This window comes from Pygoscelis adeliae, unplaced genomic scaffold (assembly GCF_000699105.1).
Source record: "Pygoscelis adeliae isolate BGI_AS28 unplaced genomic scaffold, ASM69910v1 Scaffold167, whole genome shotgun sequence".
In the NCBI taxonomy this organism is placed as follows: Eukaryota; Metazoa; Chordata; class Aves; order Sphenisciformes; family Spheniscidae; genus Pygoscelis; species Pygoscelis adeliae.
Window position 1 is genome coordinate 2,251,872 of NW_008825428.1, and position 27,498 is coordinate 2,279,369.

General features: G+C 39.3%; 1 protein-coding gene across 1 annotated transcript in view; it reads left to right on the forward strand.

Moving 5' to 3' along the window:
- Positions 1–27,498, forward strand: part of DCTD (dCMP deaminase) — a 79,899-nt gene that overhangs the window by 23,002 nt on the left and 29,399 nt on the right. Inside the window, exon 2 of the mRNA XM_009330726.1 lies at positions 13,074–13,176. Within this exon, the coding sequence (XP_009329001.1) occupies positions 13,074–13,176 (103 nt within the window). The remainder of the gene's footprint in view (positions 1–13,073; positions 13,177–27,498) is intronic.

Here is a 27,498-nt window from a genome sequence, read left to right on the forward strand (position 1 = left end):
GCCGGCGGCGCGTCTCTTTGTCTGCGAACTTGCTGCCGGCCCCGCATCGGGTGGCGCGGGAGACTTTGGCGCGGGGGATCCCCTGGCCCTGGGGGGGCACGGGGAGCGCGCCCCGGGAAGAGGCAGCTTTACCGCTGTCTCCGTGCCCTGAGTCGTGGCGGTGTCGAGAGGATTCCTCTCCCTTCCATTCAGGCCCCGCTAACCTTGCTTCACATCCTTGTGAACTCTCGCTAAACTCCAGCAAGGCTCAAGGGTTCCTAAAAAGGACCTTGCCATTTAAAATACCTGAGTTCAGAAATTAAATAAAAAAGGGAACCCTTCTGTAACCCTGGAAGTACCTAAACTTACTGCCTTTTTTTTCTTTTTAATCGAAGCACCGGTGGAGAATACGTGCATGCACTACTCGTGCCCTGAACTGTTGTGGCCTAAAAAGTAGGCAGCTAAGTCGCATTAAGTATAGAAACCAGGTGTGAATTACTGTGCATTTATCTCACATTTGCCACAGGAGAAGAGTACTCTAGGCTGGTTACCATGGTTCAGCTGATAGAAGGTAACTTAATGAGCCCTATTAATTTGCCTCTGTATCTGATTCCCAAGATTTGGCACCAGAAGTAGAGCGCCTATGGGGGAATATGACTCCCTGGTTTAGCGGCTAAGACTCTTAGGTAACCCAAGTTTTAGTCCCTGTTTCCTAGAATGTTTTATTTCTTTTCACTTAAAGTTACTGGTTTAAAGTAACAAAATTTTCCTGGGAGAGGAAGTCTGGGACCCAGAGCTGTCCTTTTTCTTTCCTCTTTTTTTTTTTCTTAAATCTGTTTATCTACTCCATTATAACTATCTTTAGCATTCAGCTCTATGAATTATTCTTCTGAGACAGTTTACACTTATTAAGTACTGGGCTTGTTCAGTGCATAACAAGTTTTTGGATTCCACTTCAGAGGCCACATAGCTGACAGTTAGGCATTGCAGTAACTAATTTACAGGTATCTAAGTCCCATTGTTGGATCTGCTCCTAAACAGAAATAAGTACCAGCAAGATATGATTTTAATTTAGCTAATTGCCAATCTGGTAGAGCTAAGACCTTTCTTATTTTAGTCATCCTGCTTATTTTATTCTGTAACACTGTATCTGCAAATGGCTCGTATGCCTCCCCAAAATACCTGTATGTTGAGCTCCAGACTGTCTTGAAGATTTTATTTTACATCTGTTGCATTAAGGTAATGTGCAGTGAAACTACGTACATGAAGTAAGGCCCTGGTGGTTAACAGTGGAGAAAAACTGAGCCGTTCTAACTTCTGGATATCCTTAAGAGTTCAGCCACTTAGGGAAAGCAACAGGATCATTGCCTATTAAAGTGACAGACTCATTTATTTTCATTGAGAATATTAAGTTTCAATGAGCTGATCGGTTTATAAAGTCCAGTCTTTTTTACACTGGTGGAAAACAAGCACTTTTACTATCCATTTACGTCTGTGTCCTTTTAAATAGTCTACTCTAATTTTATAAACTTGTTTATAGGTGACATCCTGCAGTGAGAAGGTACATGTGACAGTTGTGGGACAGGATAAACTGGATTTCCTTTTCCCTTTTAAAGTTCAGTTTGAGTTACCAATAAAACATTTTGTTATGTAAGTTGATAAAAAGCTATAGAGGATATACTTTTCTTTCTGAAACTAGCTGCCAGTTACTTATCTTCGGCATTAACAAGGAGCTTTTATAATGATACAGCCCTTTTCATCCTAAAAAAGTAGGCCTGTTATACAGCAGCACTCCTATACTCCTACTCTCTAAATAATCCACGCGAAAGAAAGCATGAGATTAGAAAATCTGTAATACCAAGACAAAATTGAAACCTCATTTATGTCAGTACTTCCCCTGAAGTTAATTATGACACCACCAAGGCAGTCGGAACCACGTCTTTGTTTATTGGTCAGATGAGATCCACATGGATGAGGATCTGATTTATAACCATCTTTACCAGGGTAAAACTTCTCATCAGAAAACATCAATATTTTCATTTGCACAAATAGATCAAAATTGCAGTTCTTAATTTTTGGAAATAAGTATACTAAGATCATTGCATAATTGTCTAATTTTTATATATATGCTTGTAAGTGCATATACAGATGTGCTTACACTTAAATATAAACTCCTGCATGGTAAGTGTTAGGCTCTCCCCTTCCTCCCTCCATTTTCCATTGTTTGAGTACTTCGTTGTGTTTGTATTTATAGTTAGAGTCTACAGTCCAGAATACCGGTTTAGGACTACTTAGGAATGACAATATTTTAAGTCAGACTGACAAAAAGTAGGTAATGTTTGTGTAAATAAATGCCAGACCTTTAATATTACCAGTGAGAACATTTAGCTTTTTGAAGGACTGCTGTTGTTGTACAAAACAGAATCCAATTATCCTCTTGGTTTTTGCTCTTTTGCAATTCGGACTGGTTGAAAATAATTTCTTCCACTATCCTTTAATATTTTTTCATATGTCTAATATAGGAAGGCAGAACAGATGTTCATAATGATCCTTCTTAGCCTAAAATATGCTATAAATTCTAACTCAAAGTAGTTTTGCAAGTATACCTCCTACATCTCAACTGATAACCTGCCTAGCATTTTGTGCTGACATTGTCAGCTGACAGCATACCACAGATTGTTTGGCTTAATTGCATAAGAGCATAGTTCAGAAGATATAAGCATGCCTTATTCGAAACACAGAAGGGTGCATATGAAGGAGTTGTCCAAAAGCTATGGCATGACTTAAGTATTTATCAGTAAGTATGATAAATAACAAGATATGCTCAATGAAAAGGAGCTAATTGTTCCTCTGTTTTGCTTTGCATATGCATGTTTCACAGGTCTGGAGAAGTTCACGTTGTAAGTAGTACATAGTCAAAGGATTGAGTTAAAGGGAATTAGAATCATAACTGTTTTGTGTCCTATCTACTTACTGTTATCAGCTAGGAGGAAAAATGTCTATGCTAAAATTTGAAACACAAGCGTGGAAGTGGCTGAATCCAGAAAGGGGGTCTGCAAAGGCAAATGGTTGTGCCCCGTCACATAACAAGAAGCATACCCTACTCCAGTCTGTACTAGTGTAGTTAATCTCCTGATACTCTCTGGTTGCTTCTTTTTCAACAGTAAATCTGTTCTTGGGACTGACTGTGATCAAAAAAGGCATGTTTGTACCATGTCCTTCCATAACAAGAGACTCCCTTAACTTGATGATCCACTAGAGTGACATCCCTGAAGAAATTTACAGCTGTTACAACTCTAACTTGTACTATCCACAAATGGCTCTGAATCAAGAGCCACAGCTGTCTCCCTGAAAATCCACATAGGTCAGCCTCCACTGCTTTCAAACAGAATTTGAGTGCAGAATGAATTATGAAGTATGGTGACAGAATTAATGTCTAAAAACATCTGACAAAAATGTTTGAAAATATGTATTATTTATGTTGGGTTTCTTTAGACACTTAAACACAGTGTTTGTTGTTGTCCAAATATGGACAACAAGTCTGACTTCCCTCACATATAGCTACTGTAGAACTCTGAAAAATAGTATTTTCAGCATTATAAATATTTGTTTATTTATTTAACAACAGTGAATTTTATCTGACAGCTGTTTTCCAAAAAAACCCCACCAAAAAATAGGAATCCTTTATGCTGTGAGATTTTTAGTTTTAAAAAGGGTTTAAAAAGTCCTGTAAAGAAAAACAGTATACATGCATGAGGAAGGAAAGGAGGAGTGCTATTTATACTATTGTCAGCTTCTGATGCATGTATACATCTGAACGTAAAAGATCTTTGAATAATATTGTTTCTGGTTGAATTTATGATGAAACTCTGCAGAAGCGATGGAGCCAGAGAACAGCTTTGATAATGTTCATGCTCACTCAGCGTTTTCTCTTTACTCCAAAGCCTGCTCTTTCCACTGATACTCAATTGGACAGCTTTCTGCTAAAATAGGATGTCCTACAAAGACTTCCCAGAGTATCAGTGAAAAAGACCATACCGGGTTCTGCTTCTAATTAATATATACTAGCTTTTTTCAGAATTTTGGCCTTATTTTTGCCTTCAGGCATGCATAGGAGAAAGTAATGAGCAATTACACATTTCGAGTCCTTGCAGACATAATCCTGATCCTATAAATCTGAAAATAAGTGCACAGAACAATTTTAATTGATTGTTAGTCTGATTAAAAGTTCAGGGTAGGTAGAATGGAAATGATGCGGTAAGAGCTTTGCCTCAAACCTAACTACAGAAATGTGAGTAATGTTTTCATAGTAAAATCTTCTCAAACTCACCCCAAACCACTCATTAAACTAACTTAGCATTCAGTTCTGTTAACTCTGATTCATACTGCTGATATTTCTGTGGACAAAGAAAAAAGAAGATGGACAATTTTGGTTGTTCCGCAAAGCTAGGGTTGATGAGGTCCAAATTAGCCTCTGAGGCATATTCCCACAGAATTTCTTGTTGCAGCCTTGGTATGTTGTCTTGATGTTACATCTTCCATAGAAACAGTCTCTCTGTATTTTTTTAATGTATCTGATACTTGTACACACAAATTTAACTTTCCTACGTTTCATCATATCTATGGAATTGCGGCGTCTATTCACTGCTGTCTAATGGCTTTGGAGAACCACAAAAGCATGCCTGGTCAGCCAAGAAGGTTCCCAAGAGCCCCGGTCTTCTCTTTTGGCTGCGTGTAAGACGGAAGTAGGCCAGCAGTAGAGGGTTTCTGCTCATCGGCAGGGAGGGAAGAATGAAGGAGTTTCTCAATAACAGCTCTTTTGGTGGAGAACAGCGATTAATTTCTTCAAGTATTTAAGATACTCCATCAAGTAGTATACAAGTGCACAGGTTTACAGAGCTAATGCTTTTAACAGTCCCTCTACGACTGGTGCAAGGAGTAAGTGCTCCCATCACAGCCAAAAGAAAGGTCTTAATGTACATCTGCTGTGTTCTATCTAAGGGCAGCAACAGATGAAATACAAAAAGGAATGTATTAGCAATGACATCCTGAAGTACGTTTCTTTTCTGTATCATCCATGTACTTTCAGAAACACAGTGCAGTAAATGAAGTAGACTGGACTAATCGACTGAGTATTTAACACCTGCATTACAAAAAAAGAGATCATCTGTCTGATGGAGAGGCTTAGGGAACCTTTCTTCTGACAAATGAAAAATCTTGTTTGAAACACAAAACAGGTACGAACCTGCCAAAGTATAATATGAAAAAAAATGCTGCTTTTCTCTTTCACGCTCTTTTCATCTCTTCTTTCCCCTCAAACAAGTACAGTTTCTTTGCATGAATGCAAAGTACTTTGACGTCTATCCAGGCCAACAACAAAGGAACCTCAATCCTATCTTATTGCTAACCGAGGCTAAAAACCATGCTGCAAAAATAAAATCTGTATCTGTGCAATTTTATAGCAAAAATGGGACTGATGCATCAATACCAAGATTTAGTACTGCTAGACTGCTAGAGATGTTGCTGAATTGCATGAATCATCCCATGGCAATTTTCATTCTAGTCTGGTTATCCAAAACCCAGAATCCCAATATGTGCACTTTTTGGAGGACTGAAAAAATTTAAAGAACACAGCATGATATTATTCTGTCCACTTTGCAGTGGACATAAAAAAAATGTGTTAAGTGACTTGATGGAGTAAAAAATACCTAAATGAAATAGGATAGGGATTAGAACATAGGATGCTTTCAGCTCCTGAGCTGAATCTGTTGAACTGCATTGTGTCATTTTTATTATTTCAATATGTGGTCTCAGAAATACTTGGAGTAAGCTTTCTTATCACAAGGGAAAGATTATAATTCATACAAAAATTCCTTTTATTCAGTATCTCATTCCCAGGTGAAATGTGGTATATAAAAGTTACCAATTCCATATGGTCAAGCATATGTTATGAAATGCTTGTGTCCACATATGAGACACATGACAATATTTCAATAGCTCTCTCCTTTGAATTTCTTGGTAGAGAAACACAACAAAAGCATAAATTGTAGTTAGCTGTACTTGTGTGTTCATAAATGAAATACACTAATAAAGAAACAACCTCCACAGTATAAAAAAGATTACACTGAGCAATAATTGAAAGAAAATAATTTGAAGCTAGGCAAAGTCTGCAAAATTTAAGTATTAAAACATAATTCTCGGACTATGAAGTGTCAGAGCTGTTGCTGATAATCAGCTGTTCTGTAAAGCCAAAGGAATCACAGGATGGTTGAGGTTGGAAGGGACCTCTGGAGGTCATCTTGTTCAACCCCCCCTGGTTAAGCAGGGCCACCTAGAGACAGTTGCCCAGGACCATGTCCAGACAGTTTTTTAGTATCTCCAAGGATGGAGATTCCACAACCTCTCAGGGCAATCTGCTCCAGTGCTTGGTCACCCTCACAGGAAAAAAGTGTTTCCTGATGTTCTATGGAACCTCCTTATTTCAGTTTGTGCCCATTGCCTCTGGTCCTGTCACTGTATACCACTGTAAAGAGCCTGGCTCCATATTCTTTGCACCTTGCCTTCAGGTATGTATATACATCCGTGAGATACCCCTGAGCCTTCTCTTCTCCAGGCTGAACAGTCCCAGCTCTCTCAGCCTTTCCTCATCTGTGAAGTGCTCCAGTCCCTTAATCATCCTTGTGGCCCGTTGTTGGACTCTATCCAGTATGTCATGTCCATGTCTCTTGTACGGGGAAGCCCAGAACTGGACCCAGCATGCCAGTTGTGGCCTCACCAGTGCTGAGTAGAGGGCAAGGATCACTGCCCTCGTGTCACCTTGGATCACCAAGGATCACCTCGGCAGCACTACCAATCCAGGATGCTGCTGGCTCCCTTTGCTGCAAGGGCACTTCGCTGGCTCATGGTCAGCTTTTTGTCCACCAGGACCCCCGGGTCTTTTTCTGCAAAGCTGCTTTCCAGCCAGTTGGCCTAGAGCATGTACTGGTGCGTGAGGTTATTCCTCCCCGGGTGCAGGACATTGCATTTCTCTTTGTTGCACTTCGTGAGACTCATGTTTGCCCATTTCTCCACATCTTTAAAGAGCACAAAAGCATGCCACATAATTCAAACATACGAAAACAAAGAAACTACTACACTTCAAACTGGCATCTTGAACTCTAGACTAGAGGTGCCCCTGAAAGCAAGCAGCCGGGTGTTTAGAATCAGTGCTGCTTTCCCTTTAGTCTTGCTAATCGGAACAAGAGATAAACCTCCTCAGGACTGCAGTTTCTGCAGCCTTCAGTGGTGTCGTGGACGTCATCACTCACAAAAGACCTTGGTTCTTCTATGGAAGCATTAATACATGTTTGCACAACTCAATATGCCACCTTCAGCAATAGAAATAAATAAAAGTGTTCTTCTGTATAAAAGAAGAAAAATGGTGTTTTCAAACACTAGCTCAGAAACTCTGATTACTTAAGCATTGATACCTTTTTTTCAGAACATAACAAATGCGAAAGAAGTACAATACTTCCCTGCGGCAGCCTGCTTCCCACTCTAGGAACCTGGAAACAATTAGTTTGGGCTTTTTTTTCAGGTTGCAGAATTAGGCCTTTCAACCCGAGGAAATAAAGTGGACTCTATCTTCAAAATGTAGCAGAACAAGGGTTGGTTGTTCTACAGCTTCCATCTAGTTTCACCCCATATACTTAAACCAAGATTCATGGTAATTTTTAATATATCAGTGATGGGGGTGGGGGCAGGAAAGGTAGTGTTACCTTTTTCCGTGGCAGGTGCTGGCTCCTGTTCTTTTCCTTGCCTTCCCCTTCCCACCTCCTTTCTTCTTACACCTGCTCCCTCTGATGGTCCTGTTGCTCTGCAGCCGTCAGCTCTGATCTGCCAGGGCCGGGGCCGCAGCGGAGCTAACGCTAATGGACCTGGCTTACTCCACGCAGCTGGTGTGTCTCCATGCTGCGCTCCCCAATGTGTGCTGTTGTACCTATATCAACCGTGCTGCTCCCTTTCTCCGGAGCATCCCGCATCCCCACTCCCTGGAACAGTCTTGTCAGTGGCTGTAGTCACCTCCATACCTGTTGCTGGGAACAGCCGGCAAAGGACCGCGCTGCCAACAGTGACATCTGCTGTTAGAGTCAGCGGCTGGGGTTGCCACTCAAACCATCCCACTCTTATGAGACAGAAAAATAGGGTCAAAGCCAAAACAGGAGCGCTCGCCTCGGGTTTCTGCTCACGAAGGGCTCCGAGCAGAAGTTAATATGCTGCATGTCCTTGGGTGGCCTCAAAACAGCACCAGTAGCCACACCAGCAGCTCCATCCGGTGAGAGCTGGAAGAAGAAGAAGCAACTGGAGGTTGAGAGCCATCATCACCCCTGGAATCAATGTGCCTTCTACACTAGTTGCAGAGAAAAAGCCATTCTCAAGTTACGCGTAACATCACTAATCAGGGGTGCCAAGATGCTGTTGAGAGAAAGCAAAGATCTGATCAATTAAATACATATTTTTAAAGTTCTAGGTGGTTTTCATAGATCATGAGCAAGCTAAGACAAGCTTTTGTTTTGGTAAGAGGGGTCAAAGAAATACACTGGGGAAGGGGAGAAGAAGGTAAGGAGTTGTTTATGAAAAGAGGTTTTCTTGAATCAAGTAAATCCTTGAAGGAAATAATGTTTCAGAAAAAAATTTTCAAAAAGAACATAAAAAAATTCTCAAAAGCACATATATGCACATTTTGTGTCCGTAACGCCACATGAAGGATTAATGTTTTTCTGTATATATCTTTAAGAGATCTTTTTTGATGTATCAACATAAATGAAGAAAAGTTAAACACAGAGAAACTTGTCTGCTGTAGTGAACCTGTAGTGCTACTCCTGCCCTTTATCCTGTAAGGCAAGAAAGAAGAAGTAGTGTACACTGCCTTTTAGTGCAGCGGAGGCCTTTCGCCAGTCATTCTGTTTACTCTCCCTTTCTCAGTATTCCACATCTCTGGAATACACTTCTCCAGCCATCTCATTTTACTAACATATTCTAATCCATTAAACTCACTCTGGTGAGCTTGCAGTGAACCATGACATTTCCAAATCAAAGTATAATCAAAGACCTTAAACCAGACCGCAGAGCTAAAATTCTCTTTCTTATCCCTTCACTTTATTTATAGAGGATTCATATATTCAAATGTACCAAATCATCCTGACAGAATAATTATTATGTCTTGTCATGTCATATTTTTTTAAACAATGTCAAATACTCAACTGAAGGACCTGCAGAAAACTAATAGCAAAAAAACCCAAAGCGAAACAATGGTGGATGAAAGACAACCCGTAATGAGCATGTCAAAACTTTATGTTTTCTCTGCTGCTTTACCTGACAGTTGATACTTTTGCAACACCAAGTGAAGTTAGTCCAATGATTTAAATCCTTAACATGATCCCCTATTCCAGATGCCATCTAGCTGGGTACAGGGCAAACAGTGTCAATTCCAGGGTATGACAGGGCTTCTTAACCTCTGCAAAGCCTTGCTTTTCCTGACCAACACTGGGATATAATCTGCATGGATTGTTACACCGTGATTTCTGAGATGTGAGATTGTCTCAATGTGCATCTAGGCTTATTCATATTTTTAATCTGTGTACCTGTATAAGCAAACTGTTCTGGGACGAGTCTCAGGAGCATATTGTCTTGAAAGCAAACACGTAGCGGGTAGGAATAAAACTACATTGCTAAAGTAAGCAAGGATAATGGAATACCAAACCAAATAGTAAAGATCACTTTTAGGGTTGCCTTCAAATGATTGCAGGAAACCCAAAGAGCTGAATGTTAGTAACTGTTGAATTTTTATTTTAAGCCAGTCAAGCAGGTGATTTTTGCATCCTCTTCAAATACTGGATTTTAATTTTAGTACTCTATACATAGCAGAATTAAGCATAGCTATAGAAAAGAGGTAGACATTTCCCTGTCAGATTTCTTCGCTCTTGTATTTTATCAGATGTGTTTAAATCTCATCTTGCACAAGTGGAAATGACTATTTCTTTTTTGCAAATGTACATAATATGATCAATCACTTCTTAATCTCCTCTTTGGTAAGTTTTCACTATAAAGCTCACTTTCCAGTCCCTTAATCATTTTCATTTCTCTTCTCTGACTCCACTCCAATTAAAGGAGATCTTTTTTCAGTTTGAAATATCAGAAATAGAACTAACTCCGCAGCAATAGTCACCCTAATGCCAAATATAGGGATATGTGGCATCTATCCACTTCTACTATAGTTTCCACAGTTTTTTGGCCATAGATTGGATTAACTCCTTCGGCCACAGCACCTCACTGGGACTTGTGCCCAAGGATTGCTACTGTGACCTAAGCTTTTCTTTTGTGACAGGGATTCCCAAGACTAGAGAAATTCAGTAGTCTTGAGTTTCTTCTGCTAAGGACCCCTTTGACATTTTAACAAGTCTCCTGAACACTTTTCATTTCCTACCTATTCCTAGACGGCCCTTCCTGTCCCCAGCCCTGCCTCCTGCCCCCTTTCCAAAAAATCTCAGTCATCTTTCCTTCAGGGACAGCTTAACAAATCGATGCAGTGATAAAGGTTTGTCACTCCTGCTGCTGCTCTGACTCTCCCCATCTGCCTGGAAGAGCTATAGTGAAAGCACAGAAATGGACAGAACCCCTTGCTGTAGCATATCATCTTCTGGACATTTTCCTGCCATATGAAATTGCGATTTATGGCTCAAATTAATGAACACATACTACCGCCTCGCCCAGGGGTGTTTGAGAGGGACCTTTTTGAGCCACTGGTCTGTGACATCCGAAAGCAGCAGACCCCTTTGGTTTCTGTAGGAGCAACACCTGGACCTCTCCTTCCTGCTGGGAGCACTAGGAACAGCACGAGGTGGTTTTCTCCTGGACCGTGGAAATGGGCAGCTTCTGCCTTGGCAGCCAGGCTGCATTGCTTCACTGAGCGGGCCTGGCTGATTGCATCCTCACCTTCTGCCATCAGCACAGTTTCAAGCAGGGAGGGTGCTGGCATGCCTCTCCCCTCTCAGCAAAGTAGATTAATAGGACTTTTCTTATTGCTCAAGGTTTCACGTTTTCTACAGCCACAGGCAGACATTACAACAGGTATTAAGCATATCAAGATCTACTTTCAGACTTCTTTTCAAACCACTAGCCTAGGCACTTGAGAAATACTGATTACCATCTGATAATTTTGAAATAATAATAATATGACTCTGGAAGGCTCTAAAAGCAAGTTTATGTCTAAAATGTATGTAGGAAGGGGATGAATCAGAACCAACTATGTTAATACATTAATTATTATATTAATAAATCAACATGTTCATATTATTATACCAGGTTTATGTTATTAAATCCAGAGGGGAAACAAGTGTCACAAGCAGGTGAACAAAAGGTTTCTCTGGGCAGGATGAAACTATGCAAACCTAAAGATCCACAGTGTTTCAGAAGGCTTGAGGCACTTTCAGAATTCAGTCTTTCTAACTGCCTATGCGTAAAAGATTCAAATCTGTTTGCATGCTTAGATTTTAAGATAACATGTAAATAACAGGTCACATATGTGCAGGTACAGTAGAGCGTTTGGAAGAGCTGAACCTTGTAAATTAGCAGAAGCTTAGAAGCTTAGCAAAATAGAACTTTAAGTTAAATAGCAAAAATAATGGTATGTGTACATATGTATAATTTGACAATACATTAGGTTTTGCTATTCTCTGCTAAGAATGATACCTTTAATCTCTTGCTGCATCTGAACATTTATTTGACAAACATAACCACGATTTGTTTCATCAATATTACAAAACTTGTGCCTCAAATAAAAATATTGTTGTCGTGGGACAAAACTTTAGATAATATATGCAGAAGTTACAGTAGCATCTAGGAGTTGATACTTTGTAGCCGTTTTCATTAGGGAAAACCATTATTAACAGTTAGCATTTTTTTCCTCAGCAAAGCACTTTCAAAACATTTGCTAATTAAAACCTTTATATCTTTTAGACAGTAAAAGTGCCTTTTCAACCTGCAACAGCTATGTAACTTATTTTATTAGTGGTTTAGTAATAAAGTCAGATAAACCTTTGATTTAATAATTAGCATTTATAGAGTGCTTTCTGCCTTCAAAGCACTTCGCAAACATTAACTAATTAATTCTTGCAACTCCCCTGTAATTTGGGGAAGCAAGTATATTCATACACGTTTGCCTGTGGTTTAGGGAAGAAAGTATTATCTCAGACATTTTATGAAACAGAGAATTAAAACATATAAATTAAGTTATTCACTTAATTCCACAAAGATGGAAGCGTTGTCAGAGTAGGAACTGAAACTAAATTATTCTCCTCATCCTCCTCTGTACTCCAGTCACTCGGCTCTTTCACTGGTTTTCTCTGGAGGGGTTTAGCCACGTCTGCCAAAGCAAAGCAAAGCTTTGGATGCTAAGGAGGTCCCTCCATCTTCTCTTTACGCAGTGGCTCAGGCCACTTGCTCGTGGTGCGTGCATGCCTCAGGAACACGTGCGGTGGTTCATGCGACAGGTTTGCCCGTGCATGCTGGCTGCGGGCATGCGGCCATCGGACACGGAGGGGGCCGCAGCAAAGGGTTGCAGTGGGGCTCCCAGGCCCTCCACCACACACAGGTGGTCACGTCTGACAAAGCAGACGCGTTTTGGCCGGGAGGAGGGAACAGGGGACACGTAGGGGCCTCAGCGGCAGCATGCGACATGGGAACCAAGCGTTAGAGTTAATAGGTCTCGCCCAGGGATGCTCTTCTGGGCTCTCTGACCTCACTAATGAACGCTGCCCACTCTGGTCTGCCTGGTGTTACCTCTCCCTGGCCATCACCACGATACGAAGACAAAATTAAAAAAAGAAGCGGTACTCTCCTGCTGACAGCTTGCTTTCTTTCTGCCTTGAGTACAACCTGCTACAAGTTTTTATTACTGTAGAACAGGAATATTGTTTGTTCCCTTTCTTTCCTATGGGTTTACTGATTTGGTACCAACAGTAATACAGCTTTCCTGTTTACTTCAGCCCAGCTAGCTACAATGTTGTGCTGCATTTTAGTCCTGTGATAGAAATGTACCTCTGCTTATGCTGCAGGTGGAACGAGGAGAGTACGAGCTGCAAGAAGGCTGCGCCATGGACCTGATGGTATGAGAGGACAACGAGGAGTCATTTCCAGTGTTTCGACTCAGCAAAGCAAGTATGCTCTTTTGACTCACAGGCTTTAGGAAATTTCCTGAAATTAAGATACTTTTATACAGCAAATAAAGGCCATTAACAAGATTTCAGAATGAGTGGCTTGTTTTCAGTGAATTTAAGAATTCCATCAGGTACAAAGGCCCAATTATTTATCATTCTTTGTTTTTGCTAAATGTTGGGAATGAATATTACTGTGTAAGTTCTTGTGTATTTTCGTAAGTGTATTTTTGTTTGAGTGATGAAATAGTAAGCCAGAAATCGATTGTATCAGTTTCAGCTCAGCGTATCAGTTTCTCTTCAACAAACATTTGAAAAATCCAAGAAACTTCAGGACATTTTTAATAGCTCAACTGAGCCAAGTTTTCATATGTCATGGTGTCTTCTTCAAGCAAGAGAAACAGGGTGAAACAGCAAGAGAGAGATCTGCTAATGCACACTTCATCATTACATTCAGATAAACAATACAATTAAATAATGTAGGAGGTCTGTAAAGATTAGAGAATTAGGGACTAAGCATTCCTTGGTGATCAGCTATTCGTTAAGTATTGAAGAGTAACTTTTTGTGATTCTGTTTCTGTAAGCCGGGTCTGTCAAGTGGAGACTACTAGAAAACAGAACAGTGCTGCATTTTGTGTTTGGTGTGCCAAGCACTATTTCTCTATGGAGATGAACAGATTTTTTTTAATTTGCTATTTTATTGTATTTATAATTAGCCGTCTGGAAAAAAAAGTTCTCTTTTAGCATCTGCAGTGATGCATTGATTCTTTCATTACAGCAAATACACATGACCCCCCGTGTTCAACTGTAAACAATAATAGTTACTGGCTTCATTAGGAAGCTAGCAGATGGCTTATAAGTTCTCATGGTAGCTTTTATCCATTTGAGGCTTGCAGTGTGCAAATGTTTGTCTTTTAAACAGGATAAAACAATGTAAAAGGGACTCTGTGCTTTGTTTTTATTAGTAGCAATTCATTTATGTTGCAGAGTTTAATCTGAGTATCTGAGTCCGCTGTCAATTTTTCCTGGCTGCAGGTAAAATACTTGCTGAGCCTTGCCTCTGCCTCTGTGGCATTTTCTGTACCAGAAGAAATGAGGTCAAATACCACTTATGGAGCTTTGCAGAGCTGTATTTTTCTTAGTAGGACTCATGTTATAAACCCAACCCCCCCCTTCCCTTCCCTTCCCTTCCCTTCCCTTCCCTTCCCTTCCCTTCCCTTCCCTTCCCTTCCCTTCCCTTCCCATGCCCTCCCCTTCCCTTCCCTTCCCTTCCCTTCCCTTCCCTTCCCTTCCCTTCCCAAATCAAGTGGTGCCCCCTTTCAGCAGAGAGGCAGCACTGCCTCTAGTTTACCCTACATGGACTGAGGATCTGACCATGGAAATTATTAGTGCCATTTTGTCATTCCAAAACATTATTTACACAGCCAGATTTTGTGTACAGTTTTGGAATATCTGATGAATAACAGCTGATTTACTCTCATCACCAGTCAGGTGCCTGGAGTGTGATGAAGTTCAGGATGCTTCCCAGATAGGCTGCAGGCAGTTGCAATGACTGTCAAACGTAACTGCTGTATTTATTACCTACCTGGGCAGAGCTATCTGAAGACCAGTTAATCTTCAATAACATTTGGTAGAGCACAATAGCTCTTTTAAAGCAGAACAGTTTTATTTTAGTGTGTGAGTCTTTGATGGCTTTTCTCGTACTTCTAATACAGCCCAGGCTCTCATTACTATTTTCATGTACTCAATTTTGTTGGTAGCTGGAATCAAGCTGCATTATCGAGAAATAGAAGCAGGGGTCATCTATTAAATATGGTGTTAAATACCTTCCGTTCTCTTTGAAGGCACAGACACATGGCAGTGCAAACTGCCTCAAAGTGTTGCACCGCTGTGTTTCAACTGGATCTGCACATGGAGGAGCCACTAGGTAGTTCATAGTTCATGTTCGTTCAGTATTGGCTGCTCATGGTTTCTTCACACTAAGGCATAAGCATTTGACTGGTTGATTTTACAATATGAATGCCTCTCTTCAGATAGAAATCAGCCATTTGTTTTGGAAAGGACCATCAAAAATTAGAAACTTTTGTATAGGAAAAGTCTTAAATGGGCTTAAATGAACCTGACTGCCTGGGCCTTGTGTTTCCTTATTGTACAGTAAGAGCATGAGTATCAAATTAGGGGGCTTTTTTGAGTAAACAGTGATCTAGTGAATCTTTAGGGTTTCATATTGTATTTTCATGTTCTATATTCAGTTTTAAAGTTCAAAATTACTTTTGTAATACATGTCTATCTCCTGGAAGAGATATTGAAATTTTGCTTTCAGAGCATGTATTTTCACTTTTTATCCTCTTCTTTTTTATTAAAAATAATATTTGCATAAAAAACTTTCTTTCCTCCAAGCACATCTGCTCTTGCTTCTACCTCACCTGAAGATCTAACCCTTCGCATGTGACATCTTCAATGAAGAATAAGCAGCAGGCGCAGATGAGCTTTCAAGAAATAAAGATCCTATTTTCATGCAAATGTACTAGTAATTAAAAATGATGGGAGAAAAAAAAAAGGCAACTCAATATACAATACTTTCAAATTTTAATTTGAGGTATAATAGTTTTAAACTTTTCTGTAAGAACTTCCAGACTCTTTAAGTGGTTTAGTTTTGAGAACAGTAATACTTGTCATTCAGATTAATGGGTTAGTTTTTCTGATCAAAAGACACCTTTAAAATAAGTTTGGGTAATAGTAAGAAGTTTTAAAGGTTTTTTTCCCTGTGGTTTGAAAGAAAGTTAATTAATTCCTAAGTAAACTGAACTTCCATTCAAGTCTGTGGGTGAAGTATAGCTGTATGCAAAAAGCCAGCCTGAGGCCTACTACAAGCCCCTCGTGAACTCCACTACAGAAAGTATGCCAGGCTGTATCTTCAACATTTACTCTTGCTTCGTTAACCATCTCACCTTTCCTGAAGGAAGCATTTTACTGAAAAACAAAGACTCTGTTTTTATTAAGTTTTACCATTCCTTATTAATCACTTCAAAGCTTACAAAAGCAGGAAGGGGAAGATACTTTGTGGTAGTAATGCATCCCACAATTCTATCCTTTTAAAACCACTGCAGAAACTGAGAAAGATTTAACTTATACCTACTCTATTCTACTCTACTCTACTCTACTCTACTTTACTCTACTCTGTCCTATCCTCTGTTGAGATCTTGAGCATTCTCAATTCTCATGACACATGAAGAGATGACAAGTGCACAATTCACAATAAAATAAAATCATTGCCTAAGCATTGGACCTCGTTCTGTTCATCTTCAAAGTTGTAAGGTTGCAGAGTTGGAATGCATAAGCAACTTCTGCCATTTTATCCTATGCTATTTAAATTCATTACTCAGTATATAGAAGTAGTCACAGCTCCCAAATGATAGGTACACCTTTATTGATTAGAAGTAAGTTTATTTCTGATGGGTTTGGAGAGGCTGGGCAGTACATATATATACATACACACACATACACATTTATATATATATAAACAATGGAAAGCTGCATAATTTAGATCCCGCAGAATGAAGAAGTGAGGTATTGATGATTTATTGATTACAGCTTACATTTAGATGAGGAGATGCAAGAGCTGATAAATAATGTAAATATTTTAAAATTCTGTCAGTGATAATCTAAAGGGAATATTGTGATTTGCAGTATACTTGGAAAAATTCCTTCACTAATGCTTGCAACTAGAATTTCTTGTACAACAGGCTGAGGTACGGCCCATGGACTTCACAGGGACTTGGTAATGCCCCATCCACATCAGCTAATTCTTTCTTCCTTTGCATTTCTGGCTTGTTTTTTGGTTGGTTTGTTTGTTTTTTTTTCCTAGGGGAGGGAGGTGGACCACAAGAATAAAGTGAGGCAGCTCTATGGAAAACTAGATGCTATGACATAACATAAATTATGTTATTAAGCAAACATAAATGCTATGACTAGGACCTACAACTACATTTCAGTGCTTCAAATTTCAGTGGAATGAAGAAATGGAGGAGGCTAATAGAGGTTGGGTGTAGCTATGATAGGTACAGCAACCCATGCTGTACTAATTTGTTCCTGGATAAGATTTACTCAAATATTTTCGCTTCACTTTCATGCAAACTATTGGAACTTCATCATAGGTTTGCTTAGCTGGTGCCTTAGGCAGCTACACCAAGTGTTTGAGTTTCTTGTGGTAATGAACAATTAAAGCTAACTGAAAGCGCCTATATTTTTATAATTGATTTAGCAGTTGATTGTCTCTCAAGATTAATGATTTCCCTGTGCTCAGCAAGTAACATTGTCAGTTGATGCCTGAAGCCATACTATTTTTATTGCAAACATCATGGATGAAACATCATTTTTGTCAATTATAATTTGAGGGGTTGAAACAAATTGTTCATAAAAGTAGAGAATATAAAATAGAATTTTTAAGACCACCATATAGACCATAGCCGATTACTATTTAGTTATAAATTAGCCACCAGTAAGTACCTTTGATACATTAATTCTTCTCCATATAATAACATAAAGCAAGGAACTCTCAGTAAATCCTCTTTTTACAGTAGTGAGATTGCTTCCGTTTGTGCTTCTACCCTCATTTCATTTTCATAGCTTCCTTCACTACATGCCTATTAAAAACATTATTCTATTTCTTCCAACCTATTAGAAAGACTTATAAAAAAATTCTGGATGTCTTGAAAGCTTTGTAAAAGAAACAATTAAATGGAAAATCATCCAGAACGGGATCCCAAGAAACTATTCTCAAATGCATTGGGCCTATTTGTATTCATCATTGTACTCAAAAAGATAGGAATAATACCGCTGATACCAGTCATGCTAGCAGCAGATTGCTCTATTTTGCATATTCTACCAAAAATGGTCATTAGTATTGCAAAACTAAGCATTCAAAAGTTAGAAACTTACAATATTATGAAAAGAAGCATTAGGAGATTGCTTTAAGGAGGGAGAGTAGGGATAATTTGCATCTTAATGTGTGGATACAAAATCTGGAAATCTACCAAAGGTGGATATCTGAATGTCTTTGAGGAAAAATTCTTTATGAAAATATTAGATATGAAGTATAGATCTAAGATTCATCAGAGAGTTTGGCAGCGCCTTTATATTACCGTCACCCAGTAAGACAATAAAAATATCTGAGCTACGTTAAGAATTAAGCAAGAACAGCCATAGGCTAATTCAAGACAATCGTAAAAGAAAACCATGAACACTCTCCATACTGACTTAGAAAGATTTAATAACGTAGAGGATCTACAAAGACCAACACAGAACAGGCCAGCACGGCAGAGATTAGTTCATCCCCTTGCTGTGAGGATTCAGATGGGGCAAGGAGGTGGTTTATTTTCTTCTCAGTACCTTGATGCCCAGCACAAAAAACCCTCAGAAAAGATCCCACACAATCACTGCTTTCAGTCCTATTTTCTCCACAGGCACCTGACTTCAGTAGGAAGGCAGCTGTGTTGCTCTAGGTAGTGAAGGCTAGAACTAACTGTGAAAAAAGACTATTCTATTCTGTTCTGTTCTGTTCTATTAATTTTCTTATGCTGCACTTACTATCTTACTATTTTAATTCTTTCCAATAATGAGGTGTGATGACTATCCTCGTTTAACCTCTGCCCTAAGAATACTAGGGAAACATAGGCATCTTTTGGTTTTGCTTTGTTGAGCAAGGTTTAGCTGGTCTTGCACATTAAACAGAAGGTAGTGACCCTGTGTGATAGTCTTTTCTTTCTGCAAGAATTGATTCTGTATTTTCTTCTTCCCCCTACCCTCAGTCCCTCCAGAATTTTGTCTGTCGTACAGGTAGATGTTGTCCTGATAGAGGCTGACAAAGAAGCAACTCTGTCAAGCCATAACCTCACGTTCTTCATCCTCTAGCTTTCAGTTAGCTTGGCTTGAGGCTGCAGAATACTGAGATCTCAGATCTTCAGACTTAAAATCTATGAAAAAGCAATATGGAGAGTGGGGAATGAGTTTTATGTGTCCAGAATAGACTCCGATTCTCAGAAGATGAGTAACAGGTTACAGCTTCCGGAGAGCTGCAGGTTTCATGCTGCTTTGCTGTAATCTAGGTAACTGAAGTATGAATAACAAAGCAAGATCACCGTCTAGCACAGTTCAACAAAGACAACTACTCGAGAGCAAGCATTAGTCCCAGATGCAAAGATGTAAGAATCCACAAACAGTCCCTAATTACGGACTGAGTTGGCCACTTACCATTTTGTACTTTCAGTCAGAGTAGACTTAGTGCCTCTGTGAGCTCTTCAAGTAGCATCACTTATTTCTTTGCTTCAGCTTCAGCCGCATGTTTATTTGTGAGCTGCCGTTGTCAAAAGAATAAGCCATCTTGATGCTAATGAGTATGGTCAGATGTAGTGAAATGTGACTTACACTTGTTGTCTTAATGTTGTCTAACTGATTCTCCTAAAGGCTGCATTTGGAAACTGCAAAGGCCGGTGGGAGACTAGACCTCCATGTGACTAATGTAAATCGAGGATTTGGTAGCAATAGCACTGCTTCCACTCACTGTTCTTAAGTATGCACCTTCGGGGCGAGGGGGGAACTCACACTGCAACACTCAAAGTGCAAGGATATATACAGCAGTGATGAATTTAGCATATACTGCACTAGTTAGAGAGTATAGCAATGAAGAACATCACTTAGTGCTTAATATATGCACTTTTGAAATACGGTGCACTAAATCCCTCTTTATTCCCAGAAGTATCACAGCAGTCTTCCAACAAGTACTGTCCTCTACCTGTATACCTCCTTCTGATTTTCTGAGAATAACTGGAAGATTCTCAGAGAAAGGAAAATTCATTTTGCAATTTTGCCAGTCACTAGTGTGTCTGCTGGCATAATTACCAGTTCACTGCACAAAGACAGCCAAACAAGTAAACTGATGGAAAGAACTGTTAATCTTTGTCTTCCTGGGACAGATTCAAACTAATATTCTAGTTTTCAATTCTTTTCACGCTCCTTTGTACTGTGAGTCTGGATTTAGCATTCTCCATCTACTGCATATAATTTTTGTCTTTTCTAGCTGCTGCCAGATATTGAATGGCTAATTGTATTTATACGGTATTTTACATTCTTACCAAATGGTTTGAACATAATTTAATATAATAATTTATCTAATTACCTGATGTTTTAAACTTTGTATTGAACACTGCCAGGTCTTTGACATGCTCAGTGCAGCCCATAATTTAGGGCATAATCTCTGTTATTTTTTTAACTTCCTTATGCTTCCTTTTATACATTTTAAATCTTCACTTCTATGCATATGCATATCCACTTTTTTTCCATTCAGTTTGAACTATATTTTCCTCCTTTCTGTTCATGACCAGCTGTTACCTGTATTCCTGACACATCAAATTGCACGCCTTGAAGCTCTGTCAGTTTTCCAGTTCATCAGTATGACGAAAATGAGGATCTAATGCTAAGCTCTGTGGTGCGGCATTTGTCATCTTCCTTTTACATTTATGGTCATTCCTTGACTTTGTAAGCAAGCCAGTTTGTTATCCCGTTGAGTATTACTTCCTTACCTTCTTACCCTATTAATTAATAAGGTATTTGGTACTGGATTAAAAGCTTCCTTGGAATCCAAGTGAATAATGTATACTTCTTTACTCTTGTCTGCTTTTATTGCCATTTCGTCAAAGAAATTAAGCTAGTTTGTTATGCATGATTTCCATTTTGGTAATCTTCACACCAAAATATTAAAAATTCTATTTGCATGGAAGGTCCGGGCAGTTTACCAAAATAGAAATGTTCCTCTTGTATTTTTAGATAGCTATTATAATGCCATAAGCTGTATTTAACATTTTACTGACAGTACATAAAGCAATCTATGTGGTACTGTACCCAATGCAAAAATACGTTTTCACATAACAGAGAGGAACTACAGCCTAATAGAGAACAAAGTAGATTCCATCAAGAAATACTTTAAAATGTCATGAAACATGTATTTTACACACAAAAATCTGCCAATCAAGTTTTTATATCAGTTACAATTTCATAAAGTACCCTGGGGTGTGACTCTGTAGCAATGTGAAGACAACAAAGGAAATACAAGTCTGCAAAAATGTCACAAACACATTAAATCTAAAAAGTACCCATTAAATTTGATGGAAGAAGAATTACTGTTCCAACCTATTAGGCTGTTATATATTTAGAACTGGAATTCCTTTAAAATTCCTTGCCACTGAAACCCCTATGAATTCCACAGGGATTCATGATGAAAAGAAGTCTGATTTGAGACTTTTGCCATATTGCTGTTCTTTTGACTTAACTGAAAATTTTGTGGGCACGTTAAAGGCAATATAGACTTTTGTTAGCAACACTTTTTTTTTCCTTCATTTTTTTGTGCTTTATTAATTGATACAGATTTTAAATAATGACAACAGAGAAACAGAAAACTAAGAGCATCTTCTCTTTTGGCTGCATGAAATAAGAAGAACAAAGCCTGAGTTTGTGACTCTCCATGCAAAGAGAACACAGTTGCGTTCCATATGCAAAGCATGGTCCCATAAACTTGACCGCTACAGCCAACTTCACAAATTGGTAGTCAGCCTCAGACTCTAGCTTAGAGGACTGGTTCTCCAGCCATTCATGTGACTTAATGCTTTTACCACTGGCTGACGTGCCCTACCATTGCTTCTTGAGGTATTCTGGCCCCTGGTGATTGTCCATCACAACAATTGATCTCTTGGACCATGCAAGCCCATAACCTCCTGAACCACACTAGATATAGTTGTAACTGTGGGGCCAAATAGTGAAGTGACAGAGTTGACATCTGCCTCTACATAATCTTGGACCAGGGGGTATCCTTCCTGGCACATTCTCTTTCACTCCCTTCAAAGATGAGACAGTTTGTACTGTGTGTTTAGGGACTTCACCAGTCTCTGGGACTGCAGCAGTCCCTCTGGGTCCTAAGGTCAATAACTTCCATCTTCCTTAAAAAGATTGCATCAGGAATGGAGGTGTTATGAGTCATTGGCCTCCTGTGTCCTTTGCTGGAAAGAATTTGATGTTCACGGCAGGAGTTTCTTTCCTCTCTGATTGGGGTCTGCTTGGGTTTTCTTACTACAGTATGCATCCTTCTCATTGCTAAAGTCTGAAATTCGCTCCACAGCTTCCCACAGCCCCTTCCAATGTGAAGACCCACTGTTACAATGGGGTAGTTAGACTTTTACCGCATAAAGTATCCACAGACCAAGCTCAACCCAGTTCGGCAATACCCACTTGACCAGTAGAGGATTGTCATACACTGAAAAAAAACAAAATCAGCTCAAGTCAAGACAAGCCCAGGCAGCTCCTGAGACCCTGCACTGTCAGGTCACTATGGAGTCTCTGGCCTTTTAGTAGTATTGGCAAAATCATATTTACTGAGCTACATCTGAATGCACTGAAAAGAATAACATCGTGAATAGTGTCTCATTTTACCAGTCTTTGCTTTTCCGGGCCTCTTCCTCTGTCTGGGAATACGAGCAGACTCTTTCCAACTACTTTTCCTTGGTCTTGCCCCAAGGCTAATGTCAGGCCAGGCTGAACACACTTAGGATGCCCTCCCATAATGTCTTCCCTCTAAACCCCCTCCGAGTCCTGCCTTGCACTTCCTCACTGGTCTTTTTTCTACCTTCAGTTTCACCATCCTTGTAGACATTCCACTTTAGCAAAGTAGACTGTATTGACATCATCACCCCTGTATTATCCATATCCTTTTTGGCTCCTTTGAAAAACTTTTATCAGAATCATAAAGCAGTATTTTCCTCAACTGACTGCTAACTCTTCCCAAATAAATCAGATCTATCCAGGTGTCCCCTAATTCTGTTCCTTATCATGGTTTCTAGTAATTTGCCCAGTACACATCAGACTTACATTCCTACCATTCCCCAGATTTTCTCTGGAACTTTTTTAAAGAATTGATGTCACATCTGCTGCCTTCCAGAAGCAAGGCAATTTTAAGCAATAGGTTACACCCTGCTGTGAGTAATCCAGCTCTTTTATCCTTGAGTTCCTTTAGAAGTTTGGAGTGAATACTATACCGTGCTGGTGATTTTCACTTTAGCTATTTATTCCATAATCTCTTCTACGGTAATTTCAATTTCAGACTGATCTTCAGATGGGTCCCCCACCAAGAAGGGTTCTGGTTTTGGCATCTTCCCAGTTCCTTCCACAGCTAACACCAACACAAAGAGTTCACGTAGCTTCTCTGCAACGACCTTGTCTTCTCTGAGTACTCTTTTATGCCCTGAAAACCAACTGGCCTTACAGATTCTGGCAAACTTCCTGTTCCTGATGTGTTTTGTAGAGAAAAGGATTATTAGTTTTGATTCCTTTGTTAGTTATTATTCAGATGCTTTTTGGTCTGCCTTATTACGTTTTCACATTTAACCTGCCAGAGTTTATAACTCTTTCTTCTTGTGTCATTTGAACATGACTTCAGCATTTTCAAAGATGCATTTTTGCTTCTGACAACCTCACTTACCCTGCTGGTTAGCTACACCAGCTTCCTTCTGCCCTTTCTGAAGTCTTTCTTAAGAGAAAGTATGTATTTCTACTACAATATTCTTAAATAGGTTCGTTGGTGCCTGTACAGAGTTGAGACTCTGAGCTGCCCTTCGCTTCCTTTTTAACAAACTTCCTCTTTCTTAACTTTGTTACTTTATTTTTAATTAAAACAAAACTGTAGGGAAGAAGTGCCTGGGTGTAAGCCCCTAGCTGTTCCTTGACCACGATCTAGTCTAGATGTTGTTGAAGGAGATTCCTGGCAGGGTTCCCTTCCTCAGAGCAGGGTCTGTAGAGAGCAAAGAAATAAAAGTGTGGGGAGATACACGGGGATATGTGCATGTGCTGTTCTAGGACCTTCTGTGTTCTTACCTGCCCTTGCTTTTTCCCCAACTCCTATGGATAATTAATTCATGCAGCTGCCCTGTGCTTCTCTCCCTCATACCACTATCGGTTTCGGTAAACAGTTGTCCCTATTTGTATTTTTGTGGCACTCTTACTGACATTTTGGGACCACGGCGGTGGGGGGTGACTGGATTTCTCTGACATCATATCTGGAATGACAATGGTAATCAGAGTGATGCTCTGCACAGTAAGGCTATAGATAGTAGTAGCATGTGCCTCGAGCTTCCCTGCTAAAGCAACAGGGACAACTCTTCACAGTATCTGTTCCGTGACCCAGCTGCTACATGAGTCTTGCACACACAGGGTCAGCAGAACCAAAGGGAATGGCTCAGTACAGAGGCCTCTATGCAGAAGTCAGTTGTGACAACCGCAGTGAATGATTACAAGACTGTGCAGAAGGAAGGTGTAGGGCTCTCCTCTCATCAACCTCACATGAGGGACCCTGCATGCCTCGGGTAACTCGGCCACCAGTCAGGCTCATAGGAAGGTCCATTGTGATGGTCTGCTTGTCTGAAATGTACAATACCTTTGGGTACAGGGGAACTGACCGTCTGGGCTGGGAGATCTGTATCGTGGCTAAGACAGTTCAATTACGGCATTCAAAATCAATGACTTTTCAAAATAATGAGGTGTAAAAATAATAACAGACTGGGATTCTTCTCACTTCCTTTCTATGGTACTTTTTCAGACTTCTGTTCTAAGGTTCTTCACTACTCATGTTTCTCTGCAGCCCAGTTCAGAAACCTTTTGAAGAAGTGCTGAGGAAAAGCTGAAATCCAAAAGTTAGAACTTTTCTCCATGCCATGGCAGTTTCCAAGTGATGGAAACCAGTGAGAAAATTGAAAGCTTGGGTCCTGCCTACCACTTTAATTAAAAAAAAAGTTGTCAAATGTGAAAATAAACATGTAGGATTAACCCATTCTGACATATTCTAAATTTGGGATCAAAGAGAAAAGCTTGTCACAGTGGGCTCCCACAGAAGTCGGGAAGGTAAGACTCCTGAGGCTTTGATCAGCATTGGCTGATACTGAGCTGTCATTCAGTGGTTTATATCCCTGGAATATATAGTCATGGTTATAGTATGTTCCTCCTTTAGTATGCACAGATCTCTGCTCTGCAGAAAGTAAAGGATTTTAAGCTCTTTTGTAAGATCACAAATAAAGATTAAGATCTTGCATAGCATAAATACTGTTTTATTTATTTGTCCTCTAGCAGTGAGGCACTGCTATTATGGGTGGGATTTCTCCTTCGCCAGTGCACTTGCTATATCCCATTTCCAGCACTATCCATTTTGAGTTACAGCTATCTTATTTTTATTCTGTGCATTAGTATTTGCCAGCGGGTGGTCATGAGTACAACAGAAATTCTGTGCAAGCAGTCAGTACTTCTGACAGGGTTTTCTTGGTCTTACTGCTGTTGAATTAACCGGAGAATAGAGCAGAAAAACATTTTTAGAAAGTTGTGTTTGATGCCAAGTGGAAACAGAAGACTACCTCCATCAAGAAACCTTTCTTCACTGGGTACCTGATGCACTACAGCTAAATATAAATAGCTTTATTAGGATTTCTTACAGCTTCAGGCTTTGAGAATAAAAGCATTAGCTCTTACAGACCATAGTAGTTCTCATATAATCTGCAGCTCATTTCAGCAGCCATCATCTTTCATTTGTCAGCTCAGAAAAATTGACAAACTCAATCCAATGTCTGTTATTGACTCCAAGAGCTGCTATTTTTCTGGTAATTATCTTAGTCCATGCCACAAGTCTGAATTTAAATGCATAATTCAAATTCTTTTGAAGTTGTACGAGTCTTAGCTGTTGCATTCCTCTGCATTATGCTTGACAAATTTAGTTCCTATTTAACATTTCTAATTATTTTTTATCTTGAAAGAAATTATACTTGTCAAGCTATTCCATAAATACATAGTTTTGGAGTAAGAATTTACTCATGGAAGCATACAATCATCTTCACATAAGCAGAAATTATGAGTCCAGCTCCCTTCCCCAATAAATTAAGATTTGACTTTATTTGCCTTGTGATTTTAGAGGCTTTTCAGATTCACTTAGTTCACTTTTAAAAAGTAGTTAAAATTCACTTTTTATCTACAAAGTCTAGAAAAAATGTTTTCCCGTAAATGGTAACTTACATTTTCACACTAGCATTTACTGGCTCAACCTTTAAGTAAACCATCAACTATCAGAAGATTGGAAATAAAATAATCAGAAGTGGTAATTATGAAAGCACCATAGAAAGAAAAGCTTCGATAAACTAGTAGTATAATTAGTAACTGAGAGAGCAGTGGAAATTAATGTTTGATAAATTGCACTTTAAAGTATATCTGGAGTTGCACTTCTTTGCAAAATTGAGAGTAAAACTGTTTTCTTACAAAAAATTATGATTCTCTAAATTTGGAATCAGAATAATGTCAGAGGCTGCTCTGACATTAAGAGACTGAAAAAAAGACTGCTTTTTTTTTTTAATTATGCCAAATCTAGAAATGTGGCATTCTAAACATGGTAAACACTAGCCACTCCATAAGGTGAAATTTATTTGGATTAGAATTGAATTTTAAAGGTATCTTGAACTTGAAATGTAGGCTTGTAAAACATAGAAGTGTTCAAACATTCCTGCAAATAAGTAAGGTAGACGACATGATGAAAAACAATGGAATGGTCAGCTTAGACTAGGACAAAGCACAAGACTGTAAAAAACTGTGGGTGTTAATATAGTACCCACAAGTTTTCTCACGTGCTTTTCCAATTCTCTCCCCCATCCCACACGCAAGAGGGGGAGTGAGATTTGGATTGCGTGTTGCTTAGAAACCAACCGAGGTTAAACCACGACAGCTTGTAAAACATAGAAGTGTTCAAACATTCCTGCAAATAAGTAAGGTAGACGACATGATGAAAAACAATGGAATGGTCAGCTTAGACTAGGACAAAGCACAAGACTGTAAAAAACTGTGGGTGTTAATATAGTGTATCTATATGTTAATATATAATATATAAAAATATGTAATGGTCAATTATAAGTTAGTGATAACTAACATTATTTTTTAATATTTAAAAAAAAGTTTTGAAAAGAGACTTTAACTCAATAAAATTTTTACTTTGCCTCTGTAGTTGGCATGTGATTGTAATTTTAAATGCTTGGATATCAATGAGTATTATTCTCCTGACTAGTAAAAGGTTAAGCAATGTAAAGGGGAATAACCTGAAATGGGGTCAGAGTTCCAGACAATTTTTTTGCAGCTATTTCTGCAAACGAGTCACTAAGGAATTTATCTTGGAAGCATAGGAAATACCACAGACTACACAAATCTAAGACTCCAGCATTCTACTGCCTGCCTGCTGAAGTGAATGTAACCATTGTATGGG